The sequence below is a fragment of the Patella vulgata genome, chromosome 1, assembly GCF_932274485.2.
Source record: "Patella vulgata chromosome 1, xgPatVulg1.2, whole genome shotgun sequence".
NCBI classification, from domain to species: Eukaryota; Metazoa; Mollusca; class Gastropoda; family Patellidae; genus Patella; species Patella vulgata.
The window spans coordinates 28,672,739-28,694,590 of NC_065879.2; the positions used below are offsets into that span (position 1 = coordinate 28,672,739).

Below are 21,852 nucleotides of genomic sequence, written 5' to 3' on the forward strand. Positions count from 1 at the left end.
TTTATACTCCATCTTCATTAGCCCAGTAGGCACAGAACAGTAGGACGTTAAACCCCATTTCATTTTCATAATTTATATTTTCTGTAGTAAAAGAATCTGACATAGCTATTTCCATCATAGCATGTCTAGACAAGCACATGGGTTGATGCATTTTAAATCTCCATTTAATGAGCTAAAAGCCTTTACTGTGATAAAAAAAAAATGAAATTGGAATATTAGGCTCTCAGATAATCCTGTGTCATATGACCCATTTTTTTTCATTTTTTTTAAATGAAAACTGTCTCATTAATAACCACATGTAAATGTTTTATCACAGTTACAGGATGTAACTCTATACATTTTTTTAATGAATCAAGAAATGTATGCAACACTGATAAATATTACTGACAATCATAAATTACTGACAATTATAAATTACTGACAATCATATTCTTTTAGCCAAGTATTAATCCTTTGACAAAATAAAAATACAGAAATAAAAACCTCCCTCCAGCTTCAGATTATTGCTAATGATTGTCTGAGAACCAGAATATATTTTTTGTATGGCCTTATGCTAAAACTTTGAATATCACTATAGACACTAATAATAATAAATGCCCAAGATTGTGTATGATGGCACTAAACATCAATGTAACTAGGAAATTGTATAAAGATCATATTTATTTTTTATAGTTAGAAGATGAGAAAATGAAAAGAACCGCAGAAAAGCTCACACTATTACAGAAACAAGTTCGAGAGTTAGGTTAGTACTCAATATCTTGACAAATTTGGGCAGATTTTATCTTTTGACATTTATATTACTTTGATTTCGGAAGATCATTAGAGGATCAATCAAATGAAAACAAAAATCAGAATAATTTTAAGGTCACCACCTATCTCCATGAGAGCAACAGACACTCAGTGGGTGAGACTGGCTCGCTAACACTACAACTCGAGTATCATTTGGTTGGGTTGTTTTAGCAGGAGTTTCTGTATTTAATGTTTAGTTTCAAACCATTGTTGGAAAACTGTTCAAATCCATTGGAAAACTGTTCAAAACCATTGGGTTTCTACTGTTGTGTAGTTTAAAGTTCTGTCTAGATTACATGTTGGATTTATAACTGTTTAGTTTCTTAACACTGCTCCAGAAACTAAACAGTTATAAATCAAACACTCGTGTAATTTTTTTTTTCCTTTTTGATTTTGACGAAGTTCACCGGACTCTTGTTTTGTTTACAGAATCTGAATTGAAAGAGAGAAACCAAGAAAAAAATGAACTGGCTAAAGCACTAGCTATGTCATATGAGGAATTACAGAAAGCATGGAAAGTCAAAGCTGAGGTAAGAAATGAATCTTGTATATTTACACTCTATTTATTGTCTTTTTTGGAATCTTTAATAGTCAGAATTTTTGGAAAATATTTTGGATCGAGAGGTTTCATATGGCAACGCGTCCATGAAAAAATTATGAGTGAAATCGATGACAGTGGGTTCCCCCACTGGTCAAATTGACGTGGAATGATCCATGTACATAACATAGGCTGTAAAGGCCTTCACGTTTGAGAAGAACAATCGATCTAGCTCATACTGTCATACAAGCCCCCCGCAGATTCAGTTTGAAGTTTTAATCATCAATAGACTCTTAAAAATTTCAAAATTCTACCAAAATTGGATGATTATTTGTTCTAAATTCCTTTCGAAGGCACTAGAATATCTAGACAGACATTATCAGCTATAAAACCTTGGTAAAACAGCATGTTAAAATTTTATGAACTTTTTTTTTGTGAATGTCATTTTGACTCAAGCGGTCCAGCCTACATTCAGAATTCAGATAAGTTTTACAAAGCTGTACTGTAATTTGTTTGTTAAAACAATTTTGTTACCCAGTGGTAATGATTGCACAAGTGCTTGTGTCTTTTTAAGATGTCGAACTCGGATATGTAGAATGTAAATAATATGAGCATGCATTTGACATTCTGATTTCTATTGCAAATCATAATGATCTAGTCAGTAAAAATGGTTTTTGGTCATAAGGAATCTCCGCAACCTGGAGTTAATATGCATGTACCACTCTATATCAAGAGAGACACATAAATAAAATGGTTTAATCTGAACCCTTTTGAAATAGGAAAACCAAACTCAAGATGACAAAGATAGATCTATACATACTTCTTCTCAAGACAAATGGAAAAAACAGGCTGTTAAAGAACAACAAGAACAAGAACAGGACTATTTAAGGGTAAGACTTTACTATACACAGAACACATATCTGGCAAAGGAGGGCACTCTACCATTTTTTTTTTGTAAGAAGAGTACTTTTATTGTGTATGGTCTTTTATTGGATTATATTTTTCATTTATTCTGTTTGAAGTTGTCCCTTTACGAAAATTTTGCTTGAATGTTATGGGAACGTTATTGAAAAGGCACAAAACTTGGCAGTGACATTTATTGTTTCATATGCTAAAACAGTCATAACTTTTTAGGATCTGTGTAAGCTGCAAAGTGAATATTTTATTCAAAAGATAACTACCATGATAAGTATGATTTGAAGTTTATAGGTACCGTGATTATGCTAAGTAGAAAAATGTGCTAATATATGGAATGAACACAGCAATAACTGTCACTTTCCAGCAAGTTTGGTATCTGGCTGGATTGTAAAATTCACTAATCAATCTATCCATCAAAGCAACCATGTCACAACAAAGGATTCAATCAAACCATGCTTAAAGATACATTATGGAGATAAGTTAAAGAGATGGTAGTTCTCGCTATAATAGTTAGAAACTAGATAGTGTAAAGGTAATTTGCTGAAAATTTCAGTCAAATTGATCCACTATGAGCTGAGAAAGAAGCCGGTGAAATTTTTGCATAGTCTCAATTATCGTTACTAAAATCATTAATATAAACAGCATAGTCTCTATTATCCGCTTTTTCTGATTTAATTATCTTTGGCCGTTAGCGGCATATAGGAATCTAATCCAGCCTATATCGAAGGCTAGCCTTGACATCGAGAGTTTATTATGGTCTGGATAAGTTAATTAATGTCTAATTGATAATTTAGATAAAATTTCAGGCCTAAAGAAAGACTTGTAATAAGCAGATTTTGCTCTTGCATAATGCATGTTTAATATATGTATCTTTCAAACAAAATGCCTACTTTCAACTTTAGGGCGATTTTGTAATGAATATCAATCCTAAAAATAGTAAAATAGAGCAGTTTATGCCATTAATGAATTATATAATTGTACATGTCTAGGATTGGATTAAAACAATCCCTATCTTGATCTGATATTTATCATTTATCACATGTATAATTAATATAATAGTATTTTTTTTATTCATTAATTATTACTTACTACAAATAAAAATGCCTACTGTGTTGTCTGTTTAATTTATCATCTTTTGGTTCTCAGACAATCCTTTTAAAACAATTGATGTGGGGAGGGGGGGGTAGTTTTTCTTATACACTCACATGGAAATGTGGTCGTATATTGCCGTCGCCCCCGTCTGTCCGTCCGTCATCCACAATTGCTTGTGGATGTTCTAGAGGCTAAAGTTAATATCCGATTGACTTTAAATTAAGACGAACAAGCCTATTGATTTTCAACAATTTCTGATAATTACTGCCAGAGTTATGGCCTTTGATCACTTTGAAAACTCTTGTGGGCTCTCTAGAGGCTAAAGTTAATATCTGATTGACTTTATATTTATACACAGTGTTAAAGATCATGAGATGGAGAGACCCATTGAGTTATGGCCCTTGATATTAAATACTTTGAAAACTAAACGTTACTTTAGGGCAGAACTAGAAGTCAAATGGTTGTTACTCATAATCAGATTTTTAGTGTGTTGTGAACGTTTTTATTTCTGACAAAAGAAAAAAATATACCCTTGTTGACTTCCTGGGTGACTTAGCTGCTGTGGGTGTATGTTTGGTTGCCTGGCAACCTATTGTTTTTATTTTATCAATATCTAGCTCATTTTTCATTTTTAAAAAACATACAAAATTATTGTAAATTTAATATTTATTCAACTCTTAATAAGAAAAACAAAAAAATAAGTAAGAATTTGAAATAACGTCTGAATAATTCTGTGACTTCATTAACTCCTGGGAAAATGTTTTCAACTCCGTCGGTTGCTGTTTTGGCGACCATAGTAGATCTATATGGTGGCCCATGGTCGCAATAGCGTTTTTTGGGTTATTTTTTGTATTTCATTTAAAATAATTAAAATATTAGTAAAAAAAAAAAGAAACAATTTTATTTTTATTTTACAAAATAAAAAAAAAATCTTTTTAAAATTAAAAAAAAAAAAATTTTTTAAAATTGAAAAAAAAGAAATCTTTTTAAAATTAAAAAAAAAATCTATATATATATAAAATAATAAAATATATTTAAAAATAAATAAAAAAGAAATAATATTAAAAAAAAATAAATGAAAAAAAAAATCGAAAAAGAAAAGATAAAAAATAATTCCCGACGTGGCCCATCGTCGCAATAGTGTCTTGAGTATCCAGACCCAGTATACAGCTATCATTAGACTAGAGCGACCAGAAACATTTTGTGGCCCATTGTTGCAGTAGTATCTCGATTATCATGTGTGGGATCTATGAAGAACGTATAGACTCGAACGACAAGAAACGAGTCTGTAGTTATCTCACATCAACATGTGAGTGACGGAACTTTTAACTAAAGATAAAATCCAATTTTAGTAGATACTTCAATTTTGATTGGCTAAGCACTAAAATAAATCTAATAGTATCTATTATCCAATTAAATACTAAAATTTGGATTTTATCTTAGTTAAACAGGCCCCAGACGAAGTCCACGTAGGCTATCATGCTCTATTTTGTATTTTGTGCGCCATCGCACTTTCGCACCTCTTACCAGTTCCTGTGGTCGTAGCAATGACCTCAGAGAGAGCAGGGGTTTCACAAAAACTGAAACTAAAATCACTAACATAGTTTTTAACTAAAATCAAAGTGAAATTTTAAATTTACGTGTTTCACGAAGATCGATTGTAACTTAAAATTTAATTTTAATAGATTTTAGATAAAATTACTTGTGCCTTGATGTGAGATAACTATAGAATCGTTTCTTGTCGCTCGAGTGTATACGTTCTTCATTCATAGATCCCACACAGGATAATCTGAACGACAGAACCACGAGGTTTGACAGGTCACCCTACTCCTTGTCACGTACAACCGGGGATTCGAAATCACGCCAGTTGACTCAATGACGGGCTTTATGATATGACAGGCTTTATGATACAGCGCGCACGTGCTAACCATTTGCCCCCCTCCCCCGGCTACTTAGTAGAGTAGGCCTATACTTCGAGGATTAGTTTCAAAGTTGTTAACTACTTTTGAAATTCGACAGTAATTTACAGTCTATCTACAGTTCGTAAAACGTGACAATTGCCGTTGGTTGAGTCGTACCTTATCGCTATGCTCTGTCTAATCATCTATTAAAAATATTAATTATGTTTTGTAAATTCCCGAAGAACACCCACAAATTTCATGTGTGACAATTCTCAATAGTTTCTGTCATACAAAATACTGCAATTTGGCACCGTCTCTGGCCGTAGGAGATGTTTAGGGGGAATAGTGAGAATCTTGATCTCAGGGAGACCAAGTGTTTTAAAAACATTACATAAGCCTTTTGAGGGGAGAATGGGCCTGCACTAGTAGTAGTAGGTCGAATGGTATCATTAAAGTCAATGACTTTATGTATGTAGGCCTAGTTCTAGTTAGACTGGATAACCTAGTCTAAATGACGCCAGGCTTCTATAGTCTATATTAATTATACATTTCTATTGACTTGCATATGTATAAATACATGGGTGGAAAATCGTGTGTCACGTGTTGGTGTCTGTTTACTTTTTTTCCTTTCGGAAGGGGAGATAACTACAAACTCGTTTCTTGTCGCTCGGGTTATGCCACATAGGATAATCGAGACACTATAGCAACAATGGGCCACGAGGTATTTCTGGTCACTCGAGTCTAATGATAGCTGGTTACCTGTTAAATATCGAATTGATTTTAAGATTTTATTACTTACTTTTAAATGTTTAAATAATTTAGCTCCTGTTTACCTCTCAGATCTTTTAGAACTTTATACACCTGGCCGAACATTACGTACATCAGATAAACTACTTTTAAATCCCAAAACTGTTCAACTAGTCTCTTATGGTCAGCGCTCTTTTAGTTATCATGCACCTGTTTTATGGAATAATCTACCATTTAGTTTAAGATGTTGTACATCTTTATATTCTTTTAAAAAACAACTTAAAACACATTTATTTAATCAGGCTTTTAACTGACTCTGTATGCAATCGTTAACATGTCCATAATCTTGTTTATTTATGATTACATTGTCACTTTGTAAAGTGCCCCTGAACATGTTATATGAAAGGGTGCACTATTAATATGCTGTAATAATAATATTGATACTGTACTCATTGTTAAAGCATAGATGTTGCTGGCGATTTAAATCAAAGTCTGCACCGTCAGTCTACCCGCAGAGAATATTTTTGTAAAAAATAAAACGATGACCGTAAAAAAAATTGTCACCATCTTTGCAAATGATAAATTAACATTCAATTATCTAGTGCCGTTCGTGATTGTCAATAGTGTTTCCCATGGTTACGTACTTGATAGCCGAGTCTAGGGTTCATTTCCTGTTGTCAAGAAACTTCAATTGAGTTATTTTTTTTGGTGTAATCTAAATTACGAGGCCTAGTTAGTAAGATTATAGATGGTATTTTCATGTATATAATAGCCTATACAAAGCAAAGCTGCTAAATGAGCATATATAAATTCATGATTGGGCCTATACTAATGATTGAATTAATGGTAGAAAATTATTGAAAGATATATACATATGTCTTTCCAATATTGAAATCATATGACTGAAATGTGTTCTTTAAAGCCACAACCATTTTTATTTAAGACTCCTGTGCAAGAGGCCCACTGTTTAAAAATAAATTATAAATTTTGAGATATTCTAGTGGTTTTATTTCATTTGAAATGAAGTAGGTCCTACTGGTAAACAAATGATATTGTGACACTAACAGATTATTGTGATACAACCTGTCAGTACTGTAACATAAACATTACTGTAGTTTATTGTCAAAAATCAGTTCTCTGCCTGAAAAGTGAAATGTTTTACAAATCTTATTCATAATAGATGTATTTGACTATGTTACCTGTGCTGCCAAAAAGGTTTAGTGTGTTATATATCTTATTTGTGTTTCTTGGTGTGTTTGTGTCTGGAGGGGTGGGGGGGGGATTTTTGATGCAACTTGCTGACCTAAAGTTATCTATTATGAACATTAAAGTGAAATAGGCCTATTTAAGGCATGATATCAAAATCAAAATGAAGCAGATTTATTTGATTTTATTGGACAGTTGAATAAAGGGGCATTATGGGAGAATATGCTGAAAATATCAGTCAAATTGCACCACTCTGAACCGAGATATTAGCAATTAAATTTAGGCCTAGTCTCGATCATCATTAATAAAGTCGGTATGTTAAAATACAGAATCTCGATTATCCAATTTGACATTAAATCACCCATCACAAAATGTATACAAATCCAGTAAATATCGGAGGCTAGCGATGGCATCGAGGGTTGATTATTGTCTGGATACGTTAATTAATGTCTAATTAATAATTTAGATAACATTTCAGGCCTAAAGAAAGACCTGCAATAGGCAGATTTAGCTCTTGCATAATGTATGTTTAAGAATTTAGAAAAATAAAAGTAACACCAACCTTGGTATGACTATCTTGTTGAGCTTATATAACCATTCCTTTCATTCAAGTTTTCTTTTTTTTTCTCCTGTTTTAAAATTTTGCTTTCAGTCCTAAACAACCAACACTTCTTCATGACACAGGTGACTAGGCAAATGACTCCTGTGCAGGCACATGTAGGCTAGCAGACGCCAGTTTCAATGAATTGTATAAGGGGGGCAACTCTATTTGGCTTCTGAATGAGCTTGATGGACTAGACCAGTAATTATTTTCCAGAAGTTGCTCCAATCTTAAAACCTTTATAGGTTTGCCAAGTTTATTGCTTTTAACACAAAGTGAACAATTTCAGCACAAATCCACAGGATTAATAGTTTAGTCTGCAGTACATCAAAAGATATTTGAATTTGCTCATATCAAAGACAGAACAAAATGTAATTTGAGTAGTTTTACAGACTGATGACAATCTAATTTTATCTATGCCAATTTTCAGTACCAGTTACGACAGCAGATGCTACGATATGCCGATTCAATGGAGAAAACTCGTCTTGAATCTGAAGTAACTGTGAATGGATTAAAACGGAAACTGAATAATTTACAAGAAGTGCTCTTCAATTCAACAGAATTAGATGATATTCAGATAACAGAAAGAACAACAAAGTCAGGGTCCTATAGTCCCTCAAGATCACCTCGTTTGGTAAATAATTTGTTATGCAAGTAATTCGAATTGCAGTAATCTGAACAATCATAAACAATGCCAATGGTATAGCTTTTCATACTATTTTCGCCCAAGATCCCATTTCCTCTTTATGTATAATTGTATGGAAAATAAAATGGATAAAATTGATTTCAGATGGCAAGAAGATTACCTATTCAGTGTGATGATAAGCAGGCACCTCAACCACCTGAGTATTATGATCAATATCTACAAGAAATACATTACGTGAGTAGGCTATATAATCTATTTGTTAAATCAACAAGCACAAAGTTTATATGATACTACCTTTTTGTTATATAATATTGATTACTCTTTAATTTATTTGATTGTTTATAGTAATAATGCCTCTTTCAAATTTTGCATCGATTGTGACCATTGCATACATTGAAATGATGACTTTCTGTTAACAGTGATAGGCGGTAGATAATTATGGATCCAATGGTACCAAAGATAAACAACAAGTTCATCTAGTTCTACTTGCTCTACTACATGTGCCGAAGAGAAAAAAACACAACCATCAACAGACTAGTATAAAAATCATTAAATGTTATTTGTTAACTAAAACAAGTTGCAAATACATTGAAATTAGTTTAGGTTTTTGTTACTATACACACATAATATATAATCAGGGCATAGTTAAATATATAGACTGAACATAAAATTGAACCAATTGGGACCAACTGAAATAATCCATTCCAATAAACCATTATTTGTTTAAAATCAATTATTTCACAAAATACGGTAGTTTTTGGCATCAGTGTTTAGGTTGAAGAGTAGGGTCAGGGCTCACGCTCACACTGTCGGTCGCCAAAGTCGCAAGTTGCTTTAACAATATGAAAGTAGCGATTAAAATTTGATTTTGGCAATAACGTTTTACGGTACTGGCAGAAAAAAATCTTAAAATTATAATCGTATTTATCCTGGATTTACCATTACATTGAGTGTCAATCACGTGGCGGAATACTATAAATTAATCAACTGGCTGAAAATCCTGATTGCGTCAATGTGTAATACTAGTCTGTTGTCTTGAATTATTGATTAGTTGATTAATAATTGCCAATGATGTATATAAAGCCTATGATGTATATAAAGCCTATCTCGTCATTATTTACTCCTAATGGTTAATCCAAGCGGTGATTATTCGTCTGTAAGAGAAAAAAAATATTTTGATAGTTGAATTCTGTTTACTGTGGCTTCATACGACAGGTAAAATATACAAGCATGCCTGTCGGATATTATTATTTTAAATTATATTATCATCACAGGTCGGAAACGTAAGAACGAGTTGAATAGCGATGATTCTTGAGCGAGAGAACAGTTCGCCATTTGTATCATATTACTGTATCCAAAATGCTCTAAAAGTGAATGACGAGTATAATTGTAAGCATCTTATATCATTCTATCAGGGATTCAGATTCTGATACCTTTACGGTACCTTAAAACATCAATATGCATATTGTACACGCAAAACATAAATTTATAGAAAATTGCCAATCCATGGATGGGATTTGACATGTAAATACTGAAAATATATTATGTAGTATGGTGTGCAAATAAACTTAAGTCACCAAAATTAAAATCTAATCTTAGTAAATCAAAACTGTGCTAATGTATTATGTAAAGGCAAATTTTTTAAGTTGATGTATATTGTAATGTATTATTATACATCGGTAATTGTTTTAGAATAGGCCTATCTGAGACATAAAATTGTTACATGTTGTCTATTTTTAGCACAGTTTTGAAAGATAAAATATTACTGTTGGTGAAAAAAAAAAATATAAACATATTTTTATATAGAAATTATCATCCATTTTGGCGGGAAAAAAATTGAAAGCCAGTGTGAGCGCTGAGAAGGGTTATAAACATTGAATAACTAATGTTAAATTATTTTCTATATATTTATCAGTTGTATTAATTATCATGTTGTATTGTTATTTTCCTGTCTCAAATGTTCAAAGTATTATTTGTCTGCTAATCTTGTATGTTTGAACTATTATTTTGGAGTATTTTAAAGGTAAAGTCCCAGTTTTCCTATACAAATAAGGCACTTAAAATGTAACAAATTGGCCTGTTACCTTGTAAAGAATTTACCTATTTACCTTGTTTGAAAGTTTTGCATTCAAAATATTAAATTGTTCCGAAATGATTTGCAAAACAAGTTAGGTTTTTCATCTCCAGTATTTTGTAGGGAAACCTGACAACACTGGCTATGAAATACAGTGTGGACTGTAAACTATTGGAAGAGTTGATTAAAATGCAGCAATAACCTACAATTTCTAATACCACTGTTATGCTGGAAAACAACAAAAATATGAATGAAATGGGGTTTAATGTCCTACTGTTCTGCTCCAAATGGGCTAATGACGTTGGGCATACACCATGCTATGAGGGAAATTTTGCCTGGACAGCGGCACTACGGCCTACTGTTATATTGAATTCCACATGCCAAGGGTTCTTTTACATGCACGCCAATGTGTACACAGGAAAACACCAAAAAAGTTGGTAGTATAGGGAGAAGTTGCCATTGTACACACGCGTCAGAGACATATCCAGGTATATCCAAATTGATTATAGCCAAGAAGCTAGTCTCCAACTACCCTGTATGTTTGTATTTCTTTGAAAATGTATTACAGATTTTTGAATCATTGCTTGGGATTAGAACGAAGAGTTCTAAGATCCTTCCACACAGTATCAACCAGTTTTATCACTAAATTATGTCAGGAATTTCTCCTTTAACTACCATAATACATGTGTTGAGGACAGAGGCTTTTACCTTTACAAAAATTGTTATTTATGTTTACGTTATAAGCTTATCCTTTATAATCTGTTTTCAGTTAATTTTAACATTTATATTTTAGATGTATATTTCCATTATTAATGATATTTCCTCATCTGTGATATTTTTCTCTTTGCTATACTCTATATTTATATTTACTTGCATATTAAAATTGTATTGAAAATTGTGTATGTCTGTAGCTCATGGTATAAAACTTGATATTAGGTGCACATCATGCAAAACCACAAGCAAAGGCAACCTGGGAAACAGAAGACATTGTAAAATGTCACACAATTATGGCAAAAAGAGAACAAATTCAAATTTCAGATTAAAGATTCACAGCAATCGATCTAGCGGTGCGAGGGCGGAGACTGAGCTATTCCTCAAACTTCTCTGTGAAGTTCCACTTGGTGATCGGTCTAGGCTTCTAGCGGCGCGATGGGCGGAGACTGGTTGAGTCTGCAATCCCTTAATCTTCCCTGTGATTGGTCAAAACCTGTGACGTAGGCGATTTCTTAGCAGCTTTCCCATAGACCCTCACTGCAGTCACGGTCACGCACATGACAAACAATCTGTAACAACCCAATCCAGTGATTTCACTTGTTATAACAGTTCCCCGCCGTTATATGTCATTTCCGCACATTGTACACCATTCGGAACTGAATAGATTTTGTACCTAATCAGATATTATGTAATTATTTTTGTATTTAATTGTGTGTTACGCATGGGTGCCATTCAAAAGGATATGAAATAATCTTTTTGTCGTGTTAGGGGCCCCGCTCTAATTAAGCTGGGCTTTGGGTTCGTCGTTCACCATCCTGACAAACTATGTTTTATGGAGTTAAATCCCAAAACATTTTAAATGCTCTTTCTTCAGGAAGCCTGGCAACACTGTTTTCGAACAGCTACAAATGCCGTACAACTCTCCCCGTCTTCATTAGCCCAGTTGGGAGTAGAACAGTAGGACATTAAACCCCATTTCATTTCATTTCTGTTCAACTCTCAGCCCCTAACTCTACACGTTTCTAGCCATATGCTTATATTGATGTTGATCGGATCATCCAATTTGGCAGTCATTTGTAAGATCACAAATCATGCACAAATTAAGCTTCTAAACGTTTCCATAGATGTTGTTATGATCATCAAATTTGGAAGGAACATAGGTTCTGGTATTTGCTGATCATCAATTGCAAAATCAAAATCTTCTAGCGTTTGTTTTAAGTCCACTGGGTTCCTTGGTGAAGTTTGGTAGCTTTCCTACCCCAATCCATTGCCAACGGACAGATTATCTGTCTCTATAGTAAAAGTTTAGTATAAACTTGAGGATCCCAGGCAGATTGTGGCGTTATATATTTGCTACCTTTGTGGACATAAAATAGTGCCCTAGTATTTTACAATCTTTCCTGAATACGCAAATATCGCATTATATTGGAACTATTCAATGATAATTTGCTTTGGGTTTATATTTGTTGTGTGTGGATGGTTTCACTTCGAAATCCTGCTTGCTTATCTCAGGGCTTTTACATCCTCGTTTGGTACTCGTCTGAATAATTCAACTGAATATTTTGCTTGGGAGGGACAAAGTCTGCTTACTATGGCATACTCCAAGATTGCTGTCAAGGTTTTCTATTACTTCTTCCCAACTGTGGCTCTGAGTAAGTTCCAATAGTGTTATCTCCATCTGCCGATTATGTGTAATTATAATTTTTCTATCATTATCCCCTAGAGGTGTGTTGCAGACAGTTCTTTGTTCTTCCCAACGTTTTTATGCGTAAGTGTGCGCTTAACCATCCTATAGGTGCTTTCCGCTTTTTTGTTATTAATGAACACGAGTCGGGTCAATCAACGAGGCTGTGCCATAGCGTATATCATTTCTAAAAAAAAATGTAAATAGCGTTAATTTAATGGAATCTTTTATTGACAGACTTGCCAGGGTGACAGATTAGTTCCAGTTTGTTATCTCACTGTCAAGTCTCCACTCTGCAGTGCTTCGGATTAACAATCGATATTCCACAGCAAATAAACGCCCCACAGGCTAGACTTTTGATATTATCTAGCCATTGTCTTTTCTGTGGAGACGCATAGTGCAATGGACCTGGACTTAGTAGACCAGAGCATTAGGGGGTTGGTTGGGGGAGAGGGGGGGGGGGGGTAATGTGGCCTCTATGTGGAAAAATACGAACACACTTCTGGAAGCATCTCCACGGATGGTCAGACTATGTAACAGATGCAATTATCTGTGCAGGATTCCTTGGAAGTGGACGTTATCCATGATCCAGATATAAATTGCAATACTCCGTGAACAATCCTTTACAGTATTTTTCGAAAATGCTTTGGATTCTATACTCGGTATGTCATTTCTAGCCCGTACACCCGAAATTCCAACTTGTGGACTAGATCAATATCGAAAATATCGAACACTGACTCCGGATAGCAATTAATATGATGATGGAACCAGTAGCGACCCCCCCCCCCCCCCTTTAAATCTGGTGATGTGTTTTGGTAATTAATAGCTTCTACGGTGATTAAATCCCACACTCCCAGTCAGTCATAGTCTTGCACGTTGTAGATCAAGAGTCCTAGTGATTTCTTACCAAACCCATCCTGCTGTCAACCTACTATAAACAGTAACACGTGAACCTTGTTAGAAGTTTTGGGGTATAGGTTCAACGCGGCGTGAATACTCATTCACTTTTATTCACTGGTCAGATAACTAGTGACAATTGGCGACAGGCGGTATCTGGTCAGCTCCATTTATCTCGACGACCTGAGCCTGAAATACTGCCAGACTACAATATTTTGTGGACAGTCAACAGGTTACAAATGTGATTCAGTTTTTTATGAATCTTGAAATGTATGTTTATAACCCAAAAATCTCGGTTCATTTCGATATTCGTGTATGTCGCCATCGGACCGTAACTTCCGGGATTATGGCCCCTGATTGTACGAATAATCGCGTTTTTAGCTTTTTGTCCCTTTAGATGTCACAATTTTTATCTGATTTAAAAAAACAACGTTCGCATATGTCACCGTTACACCATAACGGCGGTTGAGTTCGAATTTCGTGAAAATCGGACCTAAACTGCCTGAAAAAAATGGCCGCTCCATGTACGCAAATAGTGTTTAAGTATGTAATATTAAGGTTGTGGACCCTCTAGAGGTCACAATATATACTCTTCAAAAAAAGTAGGGGATATTGAAATGCAAATACCTATGCAGGTTGTGATATGATAAATAGTCATGGACACTTGACATGCTTTGAGAGTATGTTCACAGATGAAGAACTTATCACCCCAACAGAACCACTGAGCTGGACTTACGACACGCAATAGCACCATGCACGTGGGAGGGGTTCATTGTCAAATTTGACACTTCAAGGAAGGGTTGATGAAAACTGCCGCGTGCTGGTTTATCCTATCCATGTTTGCTTTCCTATCGGTTCTTGCATAAGATTTACTGTTTAGCGAATCTTTGCTTTAGTGTGTTACGTTTAATTTGCAATGAGACGTCTTCAACATGATGAACGTCTACGTGCTATCGGCATGCTTCAAATTGGTTCTACACAGCGAGCAGTAGCCAACATGCTTAATGTGTCACAGTCTGTGATTAGCAGACTGTGGAACCGGTACCAACAAACACACAATGTTGATGATAGACCTTGTTCAGGTCGTCCTAAAGCCACTAAACAAGCCCAGGATCGATACATTCGTACACAGGCCCTGCGAAATCGAGGACAAACGGCCAATCAGCTTTCTGTAAACTTGTACCAAGTTACAAAAATTCGAGTTACACCCAAAACGATTATAAATCGGCTAGATGCAGCCCATTTGCATGCGCGACGACCGCGTGTTGTGCCTCCATTAACTCACCAGCACATAGCAAACAGGTTTCAATGGTGTAGGTAGAATTTGGGGTAATCGTCGATGGGCGCGTGTAATGTTCTCAGATGAGTCCAGATTTACTCTGGATTTCACAGTAGGCGTGCTCGCGTTTGGAGGCGTGTAAATGAGCGTCATGCTAACGTTAACGTCAGACAGCATAACAGATTCGGGCGTGGGTCTTTTATGGAGTGGGGAGGAATCACCATGACTGGCAGAACGGACTTGCATATTGTTCAAGGAAGGGTCACTGGTGTGTACTACCGTGACCACATCCTGGCACCGATAGTTCTGCCCTTTGCTCAACGTGCAGGTCGACGTTTCATCTTTCAAGATGATAATGCCCTTGCCCACCGCGCTCGTGTCGTGAATGACTACCACTAGCTTCACCATATTGTCCATATGCCTTGGCCAGCCATGAGTCCTGACCTTTCCGCTATAGAGCATGTCTGGGACATGATCGGGAGACCTGTTCGTCGACGTCAACGTCAACCGACAACACTGCAAGAATTGGCCGTGGCACTGCAAGAGGAGTGGGTCAGATTGCCCCAAATCGTGATTGGACGGTTGAATCGGAGCATGCCACGACGAATTGCTGGATGTCTGAGGATTGGTGGAGCAATTACTCATTATTAAGACAAAAATCAAAAACGTCCATTTTCACTTTTGACAGTGTATCTTCTTTGCGAGTGAAATGGGGCCGTCAGATAAGCCGCCCATATGAACTGTTTATGTTCATGTGTAGGCAATTGGCCTTTTATTAACATACACTGGTTACCTCTAATAAAAACAGCAGTGCATTTCCGCAGTTTTGTATTGTTTCTGAATATCCCCTACTTTTTTTGAAGAGTATATTTTTATACGCCCACATTTTCATATGGACGTATATTGTCGTCGCCCCTGTCGGTCCGTTTGTCGGTTCACAATTTGTTTCTGAATACTCTACAGGTCACAATTCTTATCTGATTTTGACGATTTATCTCCAAACGATTTCAGTTTCTTTCAATATTGGCATGTATCGGATCGGAACTTCAAAAATTATGGCCGTTCAAATATATCACTGTTACACCATAATGATGATTGAGTTCGAATTTCGTGAAAATCAGCCCAAAAACTGCCAGACAAAATGGCCGCTCTATTTTGATGAAATTTAAAACGTGTGTTTATGTCCCAAAGATGACGGTTCCTTTCGATATTTGTGCATATTGGACCAAAGGTTCCTGGAGTATGACCCCTGATTGTACAATATTATCCGATTTTAAAAATCGTTTACATATATCGCCGTCAGTGGCGGATTAAGCTCCACCAAGGCCTGAGGCGGTAGTTGCTGGAGGGCCTATTTAGTTTTTAAAGTTAGAGCCAAGGTAGTCGTTAACATTAAAAACGGGATTCGTTACTGAGGTTATCCAGGGGCCTACAATCGCGTCATAACTTGTATGACGTCCTATGGTGGCCCATGGTCGCAATAGCGTTTTTGGGGTTATTTTTTGTATTTCATTTAAAATCATAAAAAATAAAAGTAAAAAAAAAGAAACATTTTTTTTTTTATTTTGTAAAACAAAAGAAAAAAAAATCTTTTTAAAATTTAAGAAAAAAAAAATCTTTTTAAAATTTAAGAAAAAAAAAAATCTTTTTAAAATAAAAAATCTATATAAAAAAAAATTAATAAAATATTTAAGATTAAAAAAATCTCTAAAAAAAATAACATTTTAATTAAAAAGAAATAAATAAGTGAAATAGAAAAAATCAAAAAAAGAATTCTGCACGTGGCCCATCGTCGTAATAGTGTCTTGATTATCCAGACTCAGTATAAAATCAGCCTACGACAGCTATCATTCGACTCGAGTGACCAGAAATACCTCGTGGCCCATTGTTGCTATAGTGTCTCGATTATCCTATGTGGCATAACTCGAGCGACAAGAAACGAGTTTGTAGTTATCTCCCCTTCCGAAAGGAAAAAGGTAAACAGACATCAACACGTGAAACACAATTTTTCCACCCATGACGTCTATGGACTTGGATATATATGTATTTATACATATGCAAGTCAATAGAAATGTATAATTAATAGACTATAGAAGCCTAGCGTCATTTAGACTAGTTTATCCAGTCTAACTAGAACTAGGCCTACATACACAATGACGTTTCAAGTCATTGACTTTAATGACACCATTCGGCCTACTAGTGCGCAAGGCTTGTGTAATGTTTTTAAAACACTTGGTCTCCCCGAGGTCGAATTTCAAAAGTACTTAACAACTTTGAAACTAATCCTCGAAGTATAGGCCTACTACTACTAAGTAGCCGGGGGGGGGGGGGGGCGAATGGTTAGCACGTGCGCGCTGTATCATAAAGCCTGTCATATCATAAAGCCCGTCATTGAGTCAACTGGCGTGATTTCGAATCCCCGGTTGTACGTGACAAGGAGTAGGGTGACCTGTCAAACATCGTGGGTCTGTCGTTCAGATTATCCTGTACGTGGGATCTATGAAGAACGTATGGTATAGACTCGAGCGACAAGAAACCAGTCTATAGTTACCTCACATCAAGCCACAAGTAATTTTAACTAAAATCTATTAAAATTAAATTTTAAGTTACAATCGATCTTCGTGAAACGCATAAATTTAAAATTTCACTTTGATTTTAAAATCTATGTTAGTGATTTTAGCTTCAGTTTTTGTGAAACCCCTGCTCTCCCTGAGGTCATCGCAAGTCCCCCGCTACGACCACAGGAACGGGTAAGAGGTGCGAGAGTGCGATGGCGGACAACATTAATTTCAAAGACAAAATTTAAATTGAGCATGATAGCCTACGTGGACTTCGTCTGGGGCCTGTTTTACTAAGATAAAATTCAAATTTTAGTATTTGATTGGATAATAGATAATATTAGATTTATTTTAGTGCTTAGCTAATCAAAATTGAAGTATCTACAATTATGTTGACGTGAGATAACTACAGACTCGTTTCTTGTCGTTCGAGTTTATACGTTCTTCATAGATCCCACACATAATAATCGAGATACTACTGCAACAATGGGCCACAAAATGTTTCTGGTCGCTCTAGTCTAATGATAGCTGTATACTGGGTCTGGATACACAAGACACTATTGCGACGATGGGCCACGTCGGGAATTATTTTTTATCTTTTCTTTTTCAATTTTTTTGTTTTCATTTAATTTTTTTTTAATATTATTTCTTTTTTATTTTTTTAAAATATATTTTATTATTTTTTTATATATATATATAGATTTTTTTTTTCATTTTAAAAAGATTTTTTTTTTTTAAATTTTAAAAAGATTTTATTTTTTTTAAATTTTTTAAAAAGATTTTTTTTTTTAAATTTTTTAAAAAGATTTTTTGTTTTAAATTTTAAAAGATTATTTTTTTTTATTTTGTAAAACAAAACAAAAAAAAATGTTTCTTTTTTTTTTACTAATATTTTTATTATTTTAAATGAAATACAAAAAAATAACCAAAAAAACGCTATTGCGACCATGGGCCACCATAGACGTCTTAGACTATACTAAGCCAAAGTCGTTTGATATTGGTAATGTAACTTTATATGCCCATAAATGACGTCACGTGGATACAATATATTAAGCAAGACATAACCGAAAACTTACAGGGATTTAACGTACATTGTAGACCTACGTTTAAAAAATAAGATATCTCCAAACAATAGGGCCTATTTAAAATGGCGTGGGCCTAATTAATTTCGGGTCAGGGCCTATGTTGATTCCCGTTGGGCCTAAACCCCACCCCCCTAACATCCATTGTCTATACGTTTTTAATCGTATCAGACAAGTCTAAAAAACATTTTTTTTACAAAATCTTTGGGCCTGAGGCTGCAGCCTCATCAGCCTCACTGATAATCCGCTACTGATCGCCGTTACACCCTGATGATGGTTCAGGTCGAATTTCGTATAAGTCGGACCGAAACTGCACGAAAAAATGGCCGCCCCTTGAACGCAAATAGTGTAAAAGTATGTGATACTAATACCAAGGTTGTGAACCCGCTAGAGGTCACAATATTTATCTGATTTTGATGAAACTTAAAATATATGTTTTTATCCCAAAGATCTCGGTTCCTTTCAATATTTGCTCATATCGGACCGCACGTTCCTGGTTTATAGCCTTTGCGAAAATCAGACCGAAACTGCCCGACAGAATGGCCGCTGCTTGTACGCAAATAATATAAAAGTATGTAATACCAAGGTTGTAGACCTTCTAGAGGTCTGCATTTTTATCTGATTTTGATGAAACTTAAAATATATGGCCCCTGATTTTTCGCAAAATCGCATTTTTAGCTTGTTGACCGGTTTAACTATATCACCGTTACACATCAATGAAGGTTGGGCTCGAATTTCGTAAAATTCTGACCCAAACTGCCGGACAAAATGGCCGCTCCTTGTATGCAAATAGCTTAAAAGTAATGCCCAGCTTGTGGCCACCCTAGAAGTCACAATTTTTATCCGATTTTGGTGAAACTTGAAATGTATGATTATAATCCAAAGATTATTTGCGCATATCAGGCGGTAACTTCCTGGATTATGGCCTCTTATTCTACGAAAAATCAAGTTTTTAGCTTGTGAACCCTCTACAGGTCAAAATTTTATTTTTATCCGATTTTAAACAACGTTTAAATCTATCACCGTTACACCCAATGACGGCCATGGCCCTTGCTTGTACGAAAAATCATCTTTTTGTCCCCCGCCTTTCGAAGAAAGCAGGGGACTATTAAAATGGGTTCGTCCGTCTGTCTGTCCGTCTGTCTGTCCGTCACACTTTTTGGGACACAATAACTCTCTTCCTAATTGAGCTAGAATGTTCAAACTTGGTGTATGTGTTTATTAGGTCAATGCCTTGATGGAGTTCGAAGATGAGCATTTTCCGCTTAGGGTAAGCAGAGATAAGCAATTTGATTGGTTGATGCTTTGGGACACGATAACTCTCTTCCTAATTGGGCTAGAATGTTCAAACTTGGTGTATGTGTTGATTAGGTCAATGCCTTGATGGAGTTCGAAGATGAGCATTTTCCGCTTAGGGTAAGCAGAGATAAGCAATTTGATTGGTTGATGCTTTGGGACACGATAACTTTTAATTGAGCTAGAATGTTCAAACTTGGTGTATGTGTTTATTTTATATGTTTTTATGTCATTTTATATGTTTTAATATATTTTTATGTCATATATGTTTTTATTTCATATTATATGGTGTTTTTTTATGTCATTATATGTTTTCATGTCATATATGTTTTTGTACTACGCATTGAGATTGTTTTTATGATGTATTGCGTATAATAAGAAATAAATATTATTATTGTCCCCCGCCTTTCGAAGAAAGCAGAGGACTATTAAAATGGGCTCGTCCGTCTGTCTGTCTGTCGACGCTGTCCGTCCGTCTGTCTGTCCGTCACACTTTTTGGGACACAATAACTCTCCTTCTAATTGACCTAGAATGTTCAAACTTGGTGTAGGTGTTTATTAGGTCAGTGCCTTGATGGAGTTCGAAGATGAGCATTTTCTGCTTAGCAGATATAAGCAATTTGATTGGTTGATGCTTTGGGACACGATAACTTTAGTTCTAATTAAGTGAGAGTGATGAAACTTGGTGTATAGTTTCATTACATCAATACCTTGACTAAGTTCGATAAAGAGCATTTTCTGCTCAGGGTAAGCAGAGTCGTAAGCAATTTGATTGGTCGAGATTTTAGGACACAATAACTCTCCTTCTAATTGAGCTAGAATGTTCAAAATTGGTTTAGGTGTTTATGAGGCCAATGCCTTGATGGAGTGCGAAGATGAGCATTTTCTGCTTAGGGTAAGCAGAGATAAGCAATTTGATTGGTTGATGCTTTGGGACACAATAACTTTAGTTCTAATTAAGTGAGAGTGATGAAACTTAGTGTAGAGTTTCATTACATCAATACCTTGACTTTCGATGATGAGAATTTTCTGCTTAGGCTAAGGAGCAATAAGCATTTTGATTGGTCAAGACTTTGGAACATAACAACTCTGCTTCTAATTGATGTAGAATGTTTAAACTTGATATAGATGTTCGTCTTGACTGAGTTCAATGATTAACATATTGAGCTAAAGCTAAGCAGAGATAAGAAATTTCCTTGGTCGATGCTTTGGGACAAGATAACTTTGATTCTATCTGATAGAGAGTGATGAAACTTAGTGTTTAGTTGATAATCAGTTTGATTGCTTGATACTTTTGAAAAAAATAGATGTGCGATTAATTAATATGTGTCATCTATTTATTTGGGGATTTCGGCGGGGGACATCAGCCTCACTGTTGGCTTGTTAGATTTTAACTTGTTCTCTATCCATCTCTTGCAAAATGTGGGCGTATCTAGCCTGGCAACCTCTGGTTATTTTCCAAAGAGCTTAGCTCCTTTCTATATTCGCGCATTCCTGGATTATGGCCCCTGATTGTACGAGAAATCGTGATTTTAGCTTCTGGTAACAATTTCTATCCAATTGTAAAAATCGGTTAAATATATAACCGTTACACCCTAATTATTTGAGTTCGAATTTCGTGAAAAATCGGACCAAAACTGCCCAACTAAATGGCCCCTCCCCGTATGGAAATAGGTTGTGGACCCTGTAGCGATCACATTATTATAATGTGGACGCATGTATGTTGCCGTCGCCCCTGTCTGTGTTTGTGTGTCCGTGGGTCGCCCACAGGCCGCAATTCTTAATGGATTGTCTTGAAACTTTGCATACTTATTCCTTATACCCTAAGTG

General features: G+C 35.3%; 1 protein-coding gene across 1 annotated transcript in view; it reads left to right on the top strand.

The window, feature by feature from the left end:
* Window positions 1-11,410, top strand: part of LOC126814463 (centriolin) — a 61,238-nt gene extending 49,828 nt beyond the window's left edge. Inside the window, exons 39-44 of the mRNA XM_050539614.2 lie at window positions 673-742; window positions 1,219-1,319; window positions 2,107-2,217; window positions 8,223-8,426; window positions 8,583-8,672; window positions 8,858-11,410. Of these exons, the coding sequence (XP_050395571.1) occupies window positions 673-742; window positions 1,219-1,319; window positions 2,107-2,217; window positions 8,223-8,426; window positions 8,583-8,672; window positions 8,858-8,860 (579 nt within the window). The 3' untranslated portion in view covers window positions 8,861-11,410. The remainder of the gene's footprint in view (window positions 1-672; window positions 743-1,218; window positions 1,320-2,106; window positions 2,218-8,222; window positions 8,427-8,582; window positions 8,673-8,857) is intronic.
* Window positions 11,411-21,852: the final 10,442 nt, after the last annotated feature.